This window comes from Salmo salar, chromosome 15 (assembly GCF_965601325.2).
Source record: "Salmo salar chromosome 15, fSalSal1, whole genome shotgun sequence".
NCBI classification, from domain to species: Eukaryota; Metazoa; Chordata; class Actinopteri; order Salmoniformes; family Salmonidae; genus Salmo; species Salmo salar.
In genome coordinates this window covers 30,533,073-30,551,700 of record NC_138305.1, presented here as the reverse complement: position 1 = coordinate 30,551,700, position 18,628 = coordinate 30,533,073, and the positions used below count along the sequence as shown (strand labels likewise).

At 40.7% G+C, this 18,628-nt stretch overlaps 1 protein-coding gene across 1 annotated transcript; it reads left to right on the top strand.

The window, feature by feature from the left end:
• Positions 1-1,400: 1,400 nt before the first annotated feature.
• Positions 1,401-10,536, top strand: LOC106571138 (protein phosphatase 1 regulatory subunit 14B). Its single transcript, XM_014143851.3, has 4 exons — positions 1,401-1,927; positions 8,150-8,230; positions 8,514-8,546; positions 9,544-10,536. Exons 1-4 carry the CDS (start codon positions 1,739-1,741, stop codon positions 9,604-9,606), a joined length of 366 nt encoding a protein of 121 aa, XP_013999326.1. The 5' UTR covers positions 1,401-1,738; the 3' UTR covers positions 9,607-10,536.
• Positions 10,537-18,628: the final 8,092 nt, after the last annotated feature.

Here is an 18,628-nt window from a genome sequence, read left to right as displayed (position 1 = left end):
TTGGAGAGGCTTCCATTAAAGAACACCCTTTATGTTCTGTTAGACTGGTACCTCTCAATTCACAAAATAGCAGGGCAGGGGATGTAAAGCCGTAACACATACGTTTTTCCAGCAGCAGATACTTGATCGATAATGTTAAAAGCTGCACTAACAAAACAGCTCCCACAATCATTTTATTATATATTTCTCTCAGCAAATCATCAGTCATTTGTTTACGTGCCGTCCGTACATGTTGAATCCCCTTCCGTATAAGCGTGATGAAAATCTGTTTTTAATTTGTTTACTGTGAAATGGCATTGGATCTGGCTAAACACATTTTTTTCCAAAAGTTTACTAAGGGTTGGTAACAGGCTGATTGGTCGATTGTTTGAGCAAGTAAAAGGGTGATTTTCTATTCTTGGGTAGCGGAATGACTTTAGCTTCCCTCCAGGCCTGAGGAAACACACTTTCCTGGAGGCTTAGATTGAAGAGATGGCAAATAGGAGTGGAAATATCATCCTCAGTCATATTCCATCCAAGTTGTCAGACCCAGATGGCTTGTCATTGTTGATAGACAACAATATTTGTTTCACCTCTTCCACACTCACTACGGAATTCAAAATTCCAATGCTTGTCTTTCATTATTTGGTCAGTTATGCATTGATGTGTAGGTTCAGAATTTGTTGTTGGCTTTCATTGCTGTTGTTCTCCTTCTCAATTAATTTCACTGTAGGGGAAAGAGTCGTGGATTCCAGTCACAGTGGGGATATGGAAAAAGGAAGGTAAATTATAATTTACAATGCAAATGTTTTCTTTCTCAAGCAGCAGCCTATAGATGACTTGCAAAAAGTACTCTGCAATACTGTACATTTTTTAAATGTATTTTCGAAGTAAGGGCAGCAAGCCATCTGTCAAAATCTCCCCATGTTGTGGGTTTGATAGCAATCATTTCCTTTGGGATTTGAAGTCAATGATTATCCACCGGCACCTCCAAGTAACAAGCTATCACTTTTCTAACAAACTTTTAATTGCTCTCTCTCTCTCTCTCTCTCTCTCTCTCTCTCTCTCTCTCTCACTCCCTCTCTCGTTCTCTCTCTACTGTAATATATATATATATATATATATATATATATATATATATATATATATATATATATATCACACAGACACACACACAAAAAGGAAAGGAAATCATTTGCTCTCTTACCATGTACAGAGCAAAGGCGAGAGACAGTCAGACAGAGGCAGAAAATAAAAAAGTAAATTGACAGGGATAAAGAGAGGAGAGAGGAAGAGGGGAGACGAAGAGGAGAGTGTAACAGGAGTGAGGAAGAGGAGAGGAAATTAAAGAAGAAGAGGGCACGCAAGGCAAAGGGGAGGAGACTGAGAGGGGAGGGTTGAGAGAGAGAAAGAGAGAGAGAGAGAAGGAGGGTGGAGTCAAAGAGGGAGCACAGGAGAAAGTATGAGGAAATGATAGAGAGAAGAGAAAGCAGGGCAGAGGGAGAAAGAGAGGAGGCCATAGAGATAGAGAGAGATACAGAGGGGGATTGGAAGTAGGAATACACAGATGAGAGAGCACAAGAGGAAGCCAGACAGACAGCAGTGCTGACAGACGGACATCATTGCAGACAGACAGACAGCAGTGCAGACAGACAGACAGACAGACAGACAGACAGACAGACAGACAGACAGACAGACAGACAGACAGACAGACAGACAGACAGACAGACAGACAGACAGACAGACAGACAGACGGGGCATGTCCAACCAAACGGGTCCCCAGCACAGGGTCTTGTTCCAAACCCCAGGTGAGGAGAAGGCGGAAGAGGAGCCTCCTCAACGCAGACTGGGAAAACTCACGGTCAAGTACAACCGCAAGGACCTGCAAAAGAGGCTGGACATCGAGGAGTGGATCGATGGGCAGCTGCATCTCCTGTTTGACTGCGAGGTGAGTTTCAGCTATCTTCTGATCTAAGGTCAGCTCCTTTTACACCAGTGATGATCTTCACCATTGTGGTGTAATATATCAAAACTAGTCCTGGGCTATCTTATTAGGGCATGATGTAAATATAATGGTAAAGTAAGCAAGCTTTAGTTTAGACAAGGGAGCTCCCATAGCGACAGTTGCTTGCTAGTGAAGGGGATGAACAGAGTTTAGGAGAGGTGAGGGAAGAGGGGAGAGTGCTCCCTTGTTTCTACTGTGAATAATTCACACTGAAAGGATAGAGAGTAGGAGATAGAGTTCAGTACTTTGATTATTTCATGCTGTGACAGGATCTAGCTATCTTGGGATATTTCTCTGTGGGTTTCCAGACCAGATAAACTGAATTGGGAACCTGAATGAGGCTGGGTGAGGCTAAGTATGAAGGCTTGATTGACTCAAATAATTAGTCCCGGAACCAGAGGGAGCTCGGTCCAATTATAACCTCAGCTGTGGCAATTTGATTACCAGGCCCCTAGGAAATGAAATGGAAACTAAAATTTGGCCTCCAGTTTTGGCTCCTTGTCTGTGTACCATAAAACGTTTGTTTTGGGAGGTAGAAGATAGTCGATAGATAGAGGATAGATAGATGATAGATCGAAGATAGATAGACCATAGGTAGAAGATATATAGATGATAGATAGATCATAGGTAGAAGATATATAGATAATAGATAGACCATAGGTAGAAGATATATAGATGATAGATAGACCATAGGTAGAAGATATATAGATGATAGATAGACCATAAGTAGAAGATATATAGATGATAGAAGATACTGTAGATGCCTGTGGAAACAGATCCAGGATCAGTTTATCCTCAACCAATGCTAACATTAGGATAATTTTTATTTTTATTTGATTAACACATATCAGTATACACATATTCATATTATGTGACCCATTAAACCAACTTTCGTTATTAAAAGTCTAAAATCACATGTACTGTAAGTGAACTACTGTAGCTAAAGTTTTCTACTTTTCCCTCCTGGAGGACATTGTCAGGAACGCTGTCTTTTTTCACATGACCTTGGGACACAGTTGTCCCTCAGCCAGTGAAGCCTATATGGAAGTAAATAACTGGTGGCTAAAGACCCCAGTGTTTGAGAGAGAAAAGGGCCCAGTCAGGGTTCAACTAAGGCGTCATATGACTGGCAGCGTGGGTGACAATAGAGTCGGTGTGCTGGCCCCCATCCAATGTCCCCTTTGCCCCCATTGTAAGAAAGTCCATAATAAAAGTTGGCCTGAAACAATTTATTTTACCTTTATTTAACCAGGTAAGTTGAATGAGAACACATTCTCATTTACAGTAACAACCTGGGGAATAGTTACAGGGGAGAGGAGGGGGATGAATGAGCCAGTTGTAAGCTGGGGATGATTAGGTAACCATGATGGTATGAGGGACAGATTGGGAATTTAGCCAGGACACCAGGGTTAACACCCCTACTCTTACGATAAGTGCTATGGGATCTTTAATGACCTCAGAGAGTCAGGACACCCGTTTAACGTCCCATCCGAAAGACGGCATCCTACACAGGGCAGCGTCCCCAATCACTGCCCTGGGGCATTGGGACATTCTTTTTAGACCTAAGGAAAGAGTGCCTCCTACTGGCCCTCCAACACCACTTCCAGCAGCATCTGGTGTCTGGTGACAAACCCTGCTTAGCTTCAGAAGCAAGCCAGCAGTGGGATGCAGGGTGGTATGCTGCTATACAATGCACTGTATAGTACAGTGGTGGTCAAAAAATTTTTACATAATCAATAATAGAATCATTGAAATACAATGTATTTGCATCTTTAGTACTAACACCATATCCAGTAGCTCTGATTGAAAGATAAATATGGATTATTAAAACTGAAGCTGCTTTCACAGTGTAAGGCCTCACATTTGTATGGGTGGAGAAGTACAGTGAACTGGCCTGAGAAACCACCACCAGCTTATTATCATATTCCTTCAAAAGAATATTGTTAATTTTCTAGAAAGTTTCCTAGATATTTCGTCCCTTGTAGGCACTCATTGTTGTCTCTCAATAGTTGTTTCTTTGTTCCTATATTAATGGAAATACCAGAGTAGTGTACAACAGACTGTGTTGTGGGTTCAAATTAAGACAAAGCCATTTAATCTTGACATTCTCCAGGATGACCTAGCCAGATCTGAGGGATTGGACCCGCATTGCATTCATGATAAAGTATCAGATAGCATTATTATTTTCCAAGACACTGAGGTTAGAAATAGTTCATATATGTTTGAGAAAGGATGGAAAGATCAAGACAATAACAATCTACTTGTTACTCATAGAGTAAATACTGAAGCTTCCTAAGTAGCAGTCAGTACGTGTGTTCTATTTGATTTATGCCAGGGGAAAGAAAGTAGGAATTGAGTAAAGGAGCTTGCCAAGTGATACAAGGAAGCTCTGAAGTGGTTTGCTATGGGAGGGGGAAAACGAAAGTAATCTGGACTTTATTAATATTCACTAAACTAAAAGGAAAACATTGTAGAAGCAGAAACATATCCATTACCCTCCAGTATGCCACAAAGGTGGTTTAAGCTTCCAATAACACACAGGTCAGAGGTCACATTCTTTTTTGTGTGTGGGGTTCATTCCAAAAAACAAAATGGCTGACTTATTGACTTCCCCCTGCAGAGAAAATCCTCTCTGCATGCTACGGCAGGTAAGCGATTACCTCCATCAGTTAGCCTACCAAGATTTAACGTTTGCCCACAGCGTAGATAAAGGCACTGAACATTTCTTGCTCAAATATCCTTGACTTGATTAATATTCTGGGGATCAGCTTAATTTCTCAGCTATTTGTGCTTAAATCTCCTCTTAGCTTCACACGGTGAATGACATTGGCTTCCCAATACCTAAACTAATTTCCCCCTAAATTATAGAACCTGACCTTTAATGGTTTAGTAATAGTTGGTTTCAGATTATAGAGTACCGATGATGAGAGTATGGTGTTGAATGCAGGCAGGGCTGGTACATACAGGCCGCATAAACACAATCTATGAAGCTAGTCCTAGCTGTTGTTAAATTCCACTGGGTTTCTAGAACAATGTGTGTTTTAAAGAGAAAAATTGCAAAAAAGATATCAAGCTACCGATAAAGTCTACCCCTGGAACCACACGTGAATTAAGGAATAACCTTCAATAATTCAACACATGACCCTAGGCGTCTGTGTCGAAATACCCCACAGCGTAACCTTAAGCATCAGCTGCCAAATTACCTTAATTGGAACCCCTGTACTATACCTATAAAGAGGTGTCATTGTGTGGATTTGAATAGAGTTTAATGCACAACTACAGTTGTAGGATCTTAATTTGATCACTCTTTTGTTACTGAGAATTTTTGCAAATCAGGACATGCAAACTTGTCGTGTATTTGAGTTTTAAAAAGGTTTCTAACATTTGTCATTTTCACTTCGAAATTTGACTTGATTTGCCCAAATGAAAAATGTATCAACCCCTACAAAAATGTCCAGAAATTATAATCCACATAATAATTCACATTTCCTGTTGCTGCAAGATTATTTTCCTGCTCTAACAAATTGGCTCAAATTAAGATCCTACAACTGAAGTTTACCGCAGGAGGGGTGAACATAACTTTAAAGCTCCAAGGTCATACAATACAAAACATTAGCTAATGTATTGCATTTAAGGGATAATGGCCCATTTAGCTTGCAGGGTTAGCCTTATCTAGCTTTATAGCCTAATGATTTTCCTTGTCCTTGTTTTATGATCATTACATCTAAGAGTCTGACTGTTGCTGACAAGCTTGTTCTGGCTTTCCAGAGTTGTGATGCTAAAGGCTGCCGTGTCAGCGGAATAGGCTGTCTTGTTGATTTAGATGAGCCAGAGGGACTACATTTAGTTCCAGGTCCAAGGGGACAAAAAGTACACCCATTCATCAAATCAAACATTATTCGTCACATGCGGTGTAGACCTTACTGTGAAATGCTTCCTTACAATCCCTTAACCAACAATGCAGAAAATATTTGCTAAAAATAAGAAATAATAAAAAACTAAAGTAAAAGAAAAAAAGGTACACAATAAAATAACAACAACGAGGCTATATACAGGGGGTACCGAGTCAATGTGCGGGGATAGAGGTTGGTCGAGGTATTTGAGGTAATATGTACAGTGCATTCGGAAATTATTCAGACCCATTCACTTTTTCCACATTTTGTTAAATCCTCATCAATCTACACACAATACCCAATGACAAAGCAAAAACAGTTTTTATACATTTTTGCAAATGTATTAAAATTTCAAAACAGATACATTATTTACATAAGTATTCAGACCCTTTGCTATGAGACTCGAAATTGAGTTCATGTGTATCCTGTTTCCATTGATCATTTTTTGAGCTGTTTCTACAACTTGATTGGAGTCCACCTGTGGCAAATTCAATTGATTGGAAATGATTTGGAAAGGCACACACCTTTCTATATAAGGTCCCACAGTTGACAGTGCATGTCAGAGCAAAAACCAAGCCATGAGTTCGAAGGAATTCGAGGCACAGATCTGGGGAAGGGTGGCAAAAAAAAATCTGCAGCATTTGAAGGTCCCCAAGAACACAGTGGCCTCCAGCATTCTTAAATGGAAGAAGTAGACAGGTCCTGGATGGCAGGAAGCACTACCCTCTGATTGATTGAAGCACTATCCTCTGTAGCGTACTACCCTCATTGGTCTATAACTATATTATCTATTGGGCAGAATATGTATTTGCTTCTTGATGCCTTCTCAGTTAGTGGAACTAATTAAGAGAAAAAATAAAGGAAGTTAAAGTTGATAAAAAATGTCACTACAATAAGCTAGAATGTATTTTGGAAAGTGTCCTTGTTTTATCTCAACCTAACAGAAAACAAACAGGGCAAGGCCTAACTTCCTTCTTTACCACAATTTCCTGTTCTGGAGTGGTACAACAAAAAAGTGCCTTAATGCAGGAGATGACAACTGTAAATTAAGAGCTTTATAATTAGCCCGTTTGTCAGTTGTAATGCAGCTGTAAATAAGTTGCAAAGTCATTTTGAGGTTTGAAAAATGTATGCACTGTACTCTTGATTGCGGTTCTCGAAAACCATTTCAGTGCCCAACCCATTTCTCCATTATCCTCCCTAATGCTGTTGAAAAGCAACATCTCAACACAAATGACAAATGATCTTCATGCATTAATTAGACAAAAAATTCTGCTGCGTGGAATAAGAACCTTTTTGTCTTTCTGTAAGTGTGCAGGGAACATTAGGTGCACTTGCGTTTTGTTTTCCTGGCTGTTTCTCCACTCATTAATGATGTCAACAGTCATTTCCCATCTTCTACTGTCAGGATCGCCAGCCATTTTGTCTCATTAGGCAAATTGTAGATACAATAGGGAACAGATTTACTAGTATAGGCCAACATACTCATGAAATGATCATTGAAACCTAAGGGTCATTTCAATGGAAGCTAATTTGCCAGGGAAAGTGTTCTCTAGGTAAATCGTATGATCTATTAGCCCTCTGTATGCCTAAACCTCTTCCTGGAGATCTACCATCCACATTATGTCAGAAGTTTGCGATAGTTCATTGATATTAAAATGGAAGAACAGTGTGAATGGGAATTGTAGTTATAGATGCACAATATATTCTCTCTCTCTTTTTTTTGTGGTTGTTTACTTTTAAAGTATGTCATTGGCTCTTTGGTAGCTGTGGCTGCATGATTAGTGGGACAACTGTGGTCCACCAAAGCCCAGTGTATGCCAGGGAATGTTGAGCTTGTTGGCCGTCAACACAAAAGACTAAGTGTCTAAACTATTATCTGTGCGTGACTGTGTGGGTCACAAAAATGCTATCACTTCCTATCAACATGGAAATCTGCTGGCAACCAACAACAAAAAAACCGGAGAAAAAAAAGGGAATGTTCTTATTTGCTTTGTTCATTTCACAGTGATCATTGTGTGTGTTCATCCATCAACAATCAGGTTAATGAAAATTGTTGAGTGAGAAAGCAAAGGATGCCCTTTCTCAGAATGTATATTCTGGATGAAGAAATACAGTAGTGTACAGTTGCCAGAGAGGACATTCAGACTCAGAGTAGCCTTTTTTCATTGGTTAAATGTATTATTAGAATAAATGGAGAGTTCTCTTGTTGACATTTGGGTTCTTGTTTTATTCCAGTTCTCTTTTTGTTTGTGTTTTGCCCTTTTTTCAGGAGGAGGATATTCCAGAGTTAGAAATTGACATGGATGAGTTGCTGGATCTGTCAGACGCAGAACAGAGAGCAAAGCTACATGTGAGCGCAAAATCCTTGGTCTACTCAGACCTGGGTACAAACACTATTCATCTTCCTGCAAATACTGTAGCTGTGCTTAATTGAATTTGGCTGGCATTGGAACGGTCGCCAAAGTGCAAAACTCAGCCCATCTGGCATTGACAGGCTCAACCAAACGCTCACACTATTTTAACGAGAAATGAAACTATTTCAACCCTGTTCTAAATCTGTCAAAAACACCTTATGTTTTTTGAATAAAGAGTCAGAGTGAAAGGGTTCATGTTTCCCATCTCTATTTCTACAGGACCTTCTTCAAGACTGTGGCAAGCCCAAAGAGGTAAGGAAGCACCAAACAAATTGTATTGAGAGGCAAGGCCCTTTGGATTTGATAATGTAGTTAGCAGTGGAGGCTGCTGATGGGAGGACGGCTCATAATAATGTCCGGAATGGAATAGTATCAAACACGTGTTTGATACCATTCCATTCACTCCATTCATAGCCGTTACACTCCATTCCAGTCATTTTATGAGCCGTCCTCCCCTAAGCAGCTTCCCTCTGAGCCCCATGCACATTCAGCTGAGAGAAATTAAAAGCCTGATATAGTAACTACCGCGGTATTGGCTATTTCAAAGTTACCTACATGATTCATGAAGGATGTGGAAACTGTTATTGACAAGCTAATGATGGGTGAGGCACCGTTTAATGAATAATCCAATGATACAGGCAATCTTTCTAACGGGAGACAGATAGCCTCGAGGTTAGAGCGTTGGACCAGTAACCTAAAGGTTGGTGGTTTGAATTCCAGAGCCGACAAGGTGAAAACCCAACTGCTCCAGGGGCGCTGGACAATGGTGACCCTGGCCCTGACCCCACTCCCTGTGGGTGTCTCAGGGAGAGTTGGGATATGCAAGAAACACATTTCCATGACACACTGACACTTGTACAAGTGTGTAAAAGGACAAATATAAGCAGCCCCTAAATGATTGATTATTATCTTGTGAGGTGCGGTAAAAAACGGTGACTCTTCCTTTGACCCATGCATGACTGCTACTTGTTTACCTGGGCCCTCATACACACGACCCCAGGACCTGACCCCACCACACAACCCCTTACCCCAGTGAGACTGCTCTCTAGTGGTGAGAAGTGACAGCCCAAAACAAACCCAAACATACACCCTATCAAAATGGCTCTTACAACCACAACAAGTGAGATATACTTCCACTAAGTTTCCATGAACACACCTAAAACTGTGTTGTGCATGCACGTATTGACTGTTTAACCTGTACACAGTATAACCACCTCTCACTCACATCTTCTCCACTGTTTCCTGGCAGGACTTCATCGACGGCTTGCTGTATCGGATGAAGGGTCTTCGCAAGATGTCCCTGAAAAAATGAACCGAACTAGTTGGAGCGGAGACCATGTGAAATGAGACACCATCCTCTCTCACCTGTAGCTGTGGATGTGTGTACAGTGACAGTCCTCATGTATCTAGATATATCCTTATGTATCCACAATCTGCACTATCAGTGTCTATATTAGTGGTTTGCAGCCCTTGTCAAAGAGGGTCCCCATGGCCAGTCCGTCTTGGCCTTATATTATTAGGACTATTTGATACCATATATGTCTTACTCACATAAGCCTGGTGGGTCTTCCAATGGGGCATCTGTGTAAAACTGAGTTTAAATATGACGTAATATAGCATAGAGATATCCTACTAGATTCAAACACCTCTTGGTATCAGTTGCCTCTGAAGTAGAATGAGAGATCATGCAGTCTAGTATTGATGGATTATCCAGTCTATCGTTTATGTCGATGTTTTTCACTGTTATGTTACAGAATGGTTCACCAATTCACCATGGCCTGGTTTGTTTAGTTCTTCAGTGTTAATGGACACTTCTGGCATTTTGAATAATCAGATCACAGCTTATTGTTATGTTGACATTCTTTTTTATTTATTTTTTATTTTGAATGAAATGTTTTCTCTGATTAATCCCCTGCTATGACTAGCCCAAGAATGTACTGTGAATATGGTTACTAATGTTTGTGTTTAGCTTAAGGTATTGTTTTAAAAGAAGCAGTGCTGTCATTAACTTGCCCCAACTGTTACATCGGAATTTCAAATGGGATCTCTAATAGAAAATATGTGTACTGTGATGTTACTTATGATATTCTGGAAAATATCTCACCTAAAACAAATTCACTTCAATCCATAAAAGGGCAGTTAGGCATCACAAAATGTCGATGAGCTGAGGAACCGCGAAAGATCCCAATGGGGGATCTAAACTTTTGCTGTTTGTGCATTTCAATAAATCAGTGGAAGCATATCAGAGTTGTGACATTCTTCAGGGCAGAAGGTAGCAGAGCGTTAAGCCAGTAACCAAAAGGTGGCTGGTTCGAATATCCGAGCCGACAAGGTGAAAAATGTGTCGATGTGTACTTGAGCAAGGCACTTAACCTTAAATTGATCCAGGGGTGCTGTACTACAATGGCTGACCCTGTAAAACAACACATTTCACTGCACCTATCTGTAAAACAACACATTTCACTGCACCTATCTGTAATACAACACATTTCACTGCACCTATCTGTAATACAACACATTTCACTGCACCTATCTGTAATACAACACATTTCACTGCACCTATCTGTAAAACAACACATTTCACTGCACCTATCTGTAAAACAACACATTTCACTGCACCTATCTGTAATACAACACATTTCACTGCACCTATCTGTAATACAACACATTTCACTGCACCTATCTGTAAAACAACACATTTCACTGCACCTATCTGTAAAACAACACATTTCACTGCACCTATTTGTAAAACAACACATTTCACTGCACCTCTCTGTAATACAACACATTTCACTGCACCTATCTGTAAAACAACACATTTCACTGCACCTATCTGTAAAACACATTTCACTGCACCTATCTGTAAAACAACACATTTCACTGCACCTATCTGTAAAACAACACATTTCACTGCACCTATCCACAAATATTTAATTAAACGTAATTTATTTCATTTGAGGCTGGTTCAAACTACTCCCAAATGTTCTTACCATTGAATTAGTTTATGTATTATATTGCATTTTCTGACTTTTCTGTCTTGCTCCATGTTTGCTTGCTAGTCTATACTCTAGGCATAGCTACTGCCCTTTTTTATCTATTTATACTGAATAAAAATATAACGTAAGGGAATATGGTTTAACGCCCAGCTCATAATTTGACACCGTACAGCAGTTGACAGACAACAAAGGTTAAGGGATTACAGGTAGAGACATGTTAGCCAACGACCACGTCAACAACCACCAACTGATACAAATGAGCTTGTTTTTTTTGTGTTAAGTTTTATAATATAACATACAATATATAAAACGGTATATACTGTATCATATTACAGTAATGAGCATACCTTTGCAAAACGGTCACAAAATGATATAGCCTATATAGACTGTTTCCATAACTGGATAAGAGGATAATATTTTTCTTCTTACCATACTGTATCTTTCTCCTTACTGTAGTTACTGTACATGACTGTCTATCTTTGCCAGATACATTTCATCGGCTCTTATCTAACCATGGAGGAGTAATAGGGAGTTACACTTCAGTGAAAGATGGATTGCAGTTGGATACAGGGGTGGCAAATACCCTTTTTGAATGTTGTTGGGTGGAAAACAGTCAAATTAAAGAAAAACAATTTTACAAATCCCAGCAAGTAGCTGAGTGGTTAGAGCATTGGGCTAGTAACCAAAAGGTTGCTGGATCAAATCCCCGAGCTGACAAAGTAAAAATCTGTTGTTCTGCCCCTGAACAAGGCAGTTAACCCACTGTTCCCCGGTAGGCTGTCAGTGTAAATAAGAATTTGTTCTTAATGCCTCTTAATAAGGATCCACCCCTTTTTTAAAATTTTTGCTTAAAATGACACCCAAATCTAACTGCCTGTAGCTCAGGAGACTAAACTGCTTGGTGTAACCCTGGATTGTAAACTGTCATGGTCAAAATACACTGCTCAAAAAAAAAGGGAACACTTAAACAACACAATGTAACTCCAAGTCAATCACACTTCTGTGAAATCAAACTGTCCACTTAGGAAGCAACACTGATTGACAATAAATTTCACATGCTGTTGTGCAAATGGAATAGACAACAGGTGGAAATTATAGGCAATTAGCAAGACACCCCCAATAAAGGAGTGGTTCTGCAGGTGGGGACCACAGACCACTTCTCAGTTCCTATGCTTCCTGGCTGATGTTTTGGTCACTTTTGAATGCTGGCAGTGCTTTCACTCTAGTGGTAGCATGAGACGGAGTCTACAACCCACACAAGTGGCTCAGGTAGTGCAGCTCATCCAGGATGGCACATCAATGCGAGCTGTTGCAAGAAGGTTTGCTGTGTCTGTCAGCGTAGTGTCCAGAGCATGGAGGTGCTACCAGGAGACAGGCCAGTACATCAGGAGACGTGGAGGAGGCCGTAGGAGGGCAACAACCCAGCAGCAGGACCGCTACCTCCGCCTTTGTGCAAGGAGGAGCAGGAGGAGCACTGCCAGAGCCCTGCAAAATGACCTCCAGCAGGCCACAAATGTGCATGTGTCTGCTCAAACGGTCAGAAACAGACTCCATGAGGGTGGTATGAGGGCCCGACGTCCACAGCTGGGGGTTGTGCTTACAGCCCAACACCGTGCAGGACGTTTGGCATTTGCCAGAGAACACTAAGATTGGCAAATTCGCCACTGGCGCCCTGTGCTCTTCACAGATGAAAGCAGGTTCACACTGAGCACGTGACAGACGTGACAGAGTCTGGAGAGGCCGTGGAGAACGTTCTGCTGCCTGCAACATCCTCCAGCATGACCGGTTTGGCGGTGGGTCAGTCATGGTGTGGGGTGGCATTTCTTTGGGGGGCCGCACAGCCCTCCATGTGCTCGCCAGAGGTAGCCTGACTGCCATTAGGTACCGAGATGAGATCCTCAGACCCCTTGTGAGACCATATGCTGGTGCGGTTGTCCCTGGGTTCCTCCTAATGCAAGACAATGCTAGACCTCATGTGGCTGGAGTGTGTCAGCAGTTCCTGCAAGAGGAAGGCATTGATGCTATGGACTGGCCCGCCCGTTCCCCAGACCTGAATCCAATTGAGCACATCTGGGACATCATGCCTCGCTACATCCACCAACGCCACGTTGCACCACAGACTGTCCAGGAGTTGGCGGATGCTTTAGTCCAGGTCTGGGAGGAGATCCCTCAGGAGACCATCCGCCACCTCATCAGGAGCATGCCCAGGCATTGTAGGGAGGTCATACAGGCACGTGGAGGCCACACACACTACTGAGCCTCATTTTGACTTGTTTTAAGGACATTACATCAAAGTTGTATCAGCCTGTAGTGTGGTTTTCCACTTTAATTTTGAGTGTGACTCCAACTCCAGACCTCCATGGGTTGATAAATTGGATTTCCATTGATTATTTTTGTGTGATTTTGTTGTCAGCACATTCAACTATGTAAAGAAAAAAGTATTTAATAAGATTATTTAATTCATTCAGATCTAGGATGTGTTATTTTAGTGTTCCCTTTATTTTTTTGAGCAGTATATATTGAAGAGTAGCGAGGATGGGGAGAAGTCTGTCCATAATAAAGCGCTGCTCTACCTTCTTAACTTAAGGATCGGACAATTTTTTTTCAATTTTAGCCTAAAATGACATACCCAAATCTAACTGCCTGTAGCTTAGGCCCTGACGCAAAGATATGCATTTTCTTGGTACCATTTGAAAGGGAACACTTGGAAGTTTGTGGAAATGTGAAAGGAATGTAGGAGAATATAACACATTAGATCTGGTAAAAGATAATACAAAGAAAAAAAATGAAAAAAAATGTATTTTTTGTACTATCATCTTTGAAATTAAAGGCCATAATGTAGAAAACCCATAATGTATTATTAATGGCCACTAGATGGCAGCAGTGTATGTGCAAAGTTTTAGATTGAGCCAATGAACCATCGCATTTCTGTTCAAAATTTTGTGTCAGACTGCCCAAATGTGCCTAATTTCTTCATTAATAATTTTTCATGTTCAAAACGGTGCTTTCTCTTCAAACAATGGCATGGTATTATTTCACTGTAATAGCTACTGTAAATTGGACAGTACAGTTCGGTTAACAAGAATTTCAGCTTTCCGGCAATATCATATATGTATATGTCCTGGGAAATGTTCTTGTTACTTTCATCCTCATGCTAATCACATTAGCCTACATTAGCTCAACCGTCCCACAGGGGACCCACCGATTCTGAAGAAGTTTTTTAACTGACTCAACTAAAGGTAAAAAAATATATAAAATATATTTTTTTACCTTTAGTTAAGTCATATTTGTCTCAGGCACCTGGGTAATTTGCATAGAGCGAAAGTTAATTGCATTCGTTTTGGAACCGTTTGGCCAGATGCCTCGTTTAAAGCCCACGGGAAGTCGCCTTAAAACAAAGTAACGTAATTAAACACGAGGTACGCTTCTATGTTTTCACATGCAAAAGGGATTGCTTTTGGTAAAAATCTGCCTTCCCAATGACAACTATTTTGAAAATCCAAACATATATTTTATGGAAAAGAGATGTTTCTGGACGATGCACCATGCTGCCTTGTTGACAACATAACGGAGCAGCTCAGATTACTGTTCCATTTCAAAAGGGTGCTCCTCCAATACCCCTTTTGCCTGGTCATGTCACAGGCCATTGGCCGGTGCCCCGCGGCTCAGAATAATTGAATCTACCCATTTCTATGGAAGTGCAGTGACATTATCCACTCAGAAAGGAGAAAAAGATGGAGGAAGGGGAATGAAGAAGTGGATTCTGAATCTCATAGAGGTAAAATCAAGGAGAATTGGAATATTGTCCAAAAGAATGGAAAACGGAGCAAACTATACTACAGTGATGAGAATGTCACTTCGTATCTTGTAGGAGTACGGTTTATAAATTAGAAGCAGATCATCGAATTACCAATCTTGAGGAATCCATTTGAGATATCCAGACTGGTGGAGAGAGTGCTGGGTAAAGTGAAGGCTGTGAGGATCAGGAGACTCGGGTTGGTTTAGATTTTTTGTGCTTCTGAGGATCAGAAGAAACGTGTGTTGCGTCTCACCCGATTTGATAAGTTTGAAGTGTGTGTGTGTGTGTGTCTCTTAGGAACAGGGCACCCCTCAAGGGGGTTATGTCTGGAGTCTCATGGGAAGTAGATGTTGAAGAGATGAAAAATATTCCTGGAGTGATTGATGTACTTCGGATTAATTGTGTGGTGAATTAAGAAAAAGTGAAGAGTCTATCTGTTCTTTTGTTTTTTGATATGGAGTCTCTCCCTACTCAAGTGCAGTTAGGGTATATTAACTACGGAGTTAGAGCATTTATCCCAAGACCAATGATCATTGTAAAGATTTTGGTCATGTTTTAAGTGTTTGCAGAAGGGAGAAACCGAGATGTCCAAGTTGTGGAAAATATCATATTATATGTTATAAAAGTGATGAAAATGTGACATGTTGCAATTGTGGTTGGAACCATGAAGCCACGTCTTTCAAATGCCCCACAAGGGTGAAAGAAAATGAGGTGTGAATGGAGTCCATGGTGGTAGATAGGCCTTCACTGCAGGCTGCAGGGGTTGCCTTTCACTTGCAGGATCCTGACATTTAAAAGGTTAAGAAGGGGGACTTTGTGGCCTTTATAGCTATGGTGATAAATGGCACTGCCAAGGTGGAGAGAAGGTTCAGGAAGATAGAAATCATTGTGGAAGCGGCAGAGCGGTTCCTGGGGCTGAAAGATTTCCGAAGAAGGAGTTACATGGAATATTTTCACAAGCCGTACCACCCTCTCAGGCCCTAGAGCCTGAGAAGGGAGATATGGAGAATTGAAAGAAGGAAGAAGTGGGAGTTTTGTTTTGCTTTATCATTGTACTATTTTTATTTGGGTGGATTAAGTTAGTTTCCCTATAACATATGGCTTTTCTTTTGACCTTGTTTTGGCTTCAACCCGTCCAGTTGGTGGCGGCAACACACCTTTTGGGGTTGTAGTCCGCCATAAAACCCACAGAAGAAGAAGACGAATAGGCGGATCAAAAAATAAATCATCCAATCGCTTTCGTCCTTTGCTGGCGGTTCATTTTAAATGTGTGTAAAGCACAGGCGTAACCAGCTGTAGCCACCTTTTGCAATCTAAGATTTCAGAAAAGAAACGGTAAATATATTTTGTATAATTACAGAAACTGTAAGTTGTCTTTAGCTAGCTAAGTTTGAGTTGTACGTTACATAATGTATGTAACGTTAGCTACCACTAACGTTACAAGCTCACAAACTCGACCGGTCCCTTTCATTAGGCTAGCTAACGTTAGCTATACAATAACTGTGTTGCTGCCAAATTAACGTTAGCATTTTAACGAGTGGCGTTTCACTATTACTAAAATAACAAAAATGCAAACCAAGAAAGTTAGCTAGCTAGTGTGTCATGAACAGCAGATTGCTGGCTAGTTAAATCACCAAATGTGTCGTTGATAAAATCTAAGTTGGCCTAAAGTCTGTCGATGTGCCCTTTAGCAAGGCACTTAAACCTAATTTATCCTGTCAATGGCTATGGATATGAGCGTCTGCTAAATGACTGAACTGTAAGTGTTACTTCAGCCACATACTGTCTGTTAGCTAGCTTCGGTTACTATTACCAAGTGTAAGTGCCTAAGTGTTTTTGTTTTGCATTCTAGTCGTAAATGAATATACGTTAGTTAGCTGGCGTTAGTAATGTAGAATGAACACTGACAAATTCAGTACAATACGTTCAATAAAACTTTAGTGAAGTGCGTATGTACGGTGTCATGTTGTAATCTATATTGTAGGCTACTTTTTATATATTAACAATTTTAAAGTAACTAGCTAGTGAACGTACCCTTTCTTTCAAAGTTGTGGTTATGGCAGAACGGGAGCTTTGTAAAGAGAACATCCAGCCATTGAGAGAGGGATTGGCTGTGACTGGTCTGCACCTCAGCCACCAAGAGGGGTCCAGCCATGCAGCTATCCAGCAACAGAGACAGTATGTCGACAACGTTGTCTTCACAATGTTACTAGCTAGCTATATTCAACCATTTTAGGTTTGATGATAAGAATCACTGTCCGGGCTATTCTGTTTTGGTTTTGTGTAGAGATATATGTTCTAGAATTTGGTATTGTGTGGATTTGGTGCGTTTCTACATGAGGCATATCTTTAAAAGTTCACAAGGCTCAGTCTATAAAATTTAAAGCTCCGTGTTGTGCCCCACAGAGCGTTTGAATTGGAACTCCGTATGTACACTGGAGATGATCCACTTGATATCTGGGATAGGTGAGATGTGCAGCAGTATATGCAATTCACCTCACTCAATATCACCACACACACACAGTTAGACATACACTTCCCCATGCTCCCTAACTTCACCTGCCATGATGGTATTTCTGTGTTTTTGTGTGATCTGTTTTTAACTTTTGTATAAAGCATTTAATTTTTTTTATTTTTTTATCTTGTTAAACCTGCTTCCAATCCTAAATGTCCCTCGGGACAATAGTTTGACCACAGACACACACACTCTGGGACCATACACAACTTTGGCTTCTGTGTTGTGCAGGTACCTAAAATGGACACTCAAGACCTACCCCCAGGGTAGTAAGGAGAGCAGTCTTACGGTCATGCTGGAGAGGGCTGTGCAGCTCTTTGCTCATGACAAGAAATACTACGATGACCCCCGTTACATCAACCTCTGGATCAATTTGGTGAGTTGCTAGTCCAGGTCGTTAGTGCGTGATCCTCCACTACCGCCCTGTATTGAACGACGTTGAACTCCATAGACAAACTCTGCCAACGCCCTGGACCAGAGCTAGTGAGCGGCAACATGACATGGATTGCCAAAAGATTAAGGAATACCGACAGCCTTGTGTGCCTCGCTTCTATGATCACACTCTGGTGGTCAATGAGAATATCTACATTTTATGCGTGATCTTGTTCATATCCAATTTGTTTATTGCGCTAAGCAAGAGCTAAGGCAGTTTATTGCCCACTCATACAATATCGCATTTGCAAACACATGCTTTACTAAGTATAGCCTGGAATATTGTAATCCAAATGAAATATTGCTCAGTTTCACTGTTTCCCTTCATTGACAATAGTGAAATGGAGCGATATTCGCTGTATTCCCCAAGCTAATACTAGGTGTAAAAATGTATATTTACAGCCATATTTAAATGCTCGTAACATTTTCAAACAAATTGAGAATGTGTTGGAACATACATTTTCCAATCATTCTGAAAATAATCCCTATTTATTTTGTTCTGTTCGTGTTCCGACCGGAAGAATAAAGTTCTGAACCAGTTAGAACCCCAAAAAGTATCAGTTCAAAGTTACTTTTTTTTTTTTTTTTAATT

Coding starts and splice junctions, on each gene's coding strand:
- LOC106571138 (XM_014143851.3), top strand. CDS start 1,739: ATGTCCAACCAAACGGGTCCCCAGCACAGGGTCTTGTTCCAAACCCCA. Junction 1,928..8,149: donor ATCTCCTGTTTGACTGCGAG/GTGAGTTTCAGC, acceptor CCCTTTTTTCAG/GAGGAGGATATTCCAGAGTT. Junction 8,231..8,513: donor AACAGAGAGCAAAGCTACAT/GTGAGCGCAAAA, acceptor CTATTTCTACAG/GACCTTCTTCAAGACTGTGG.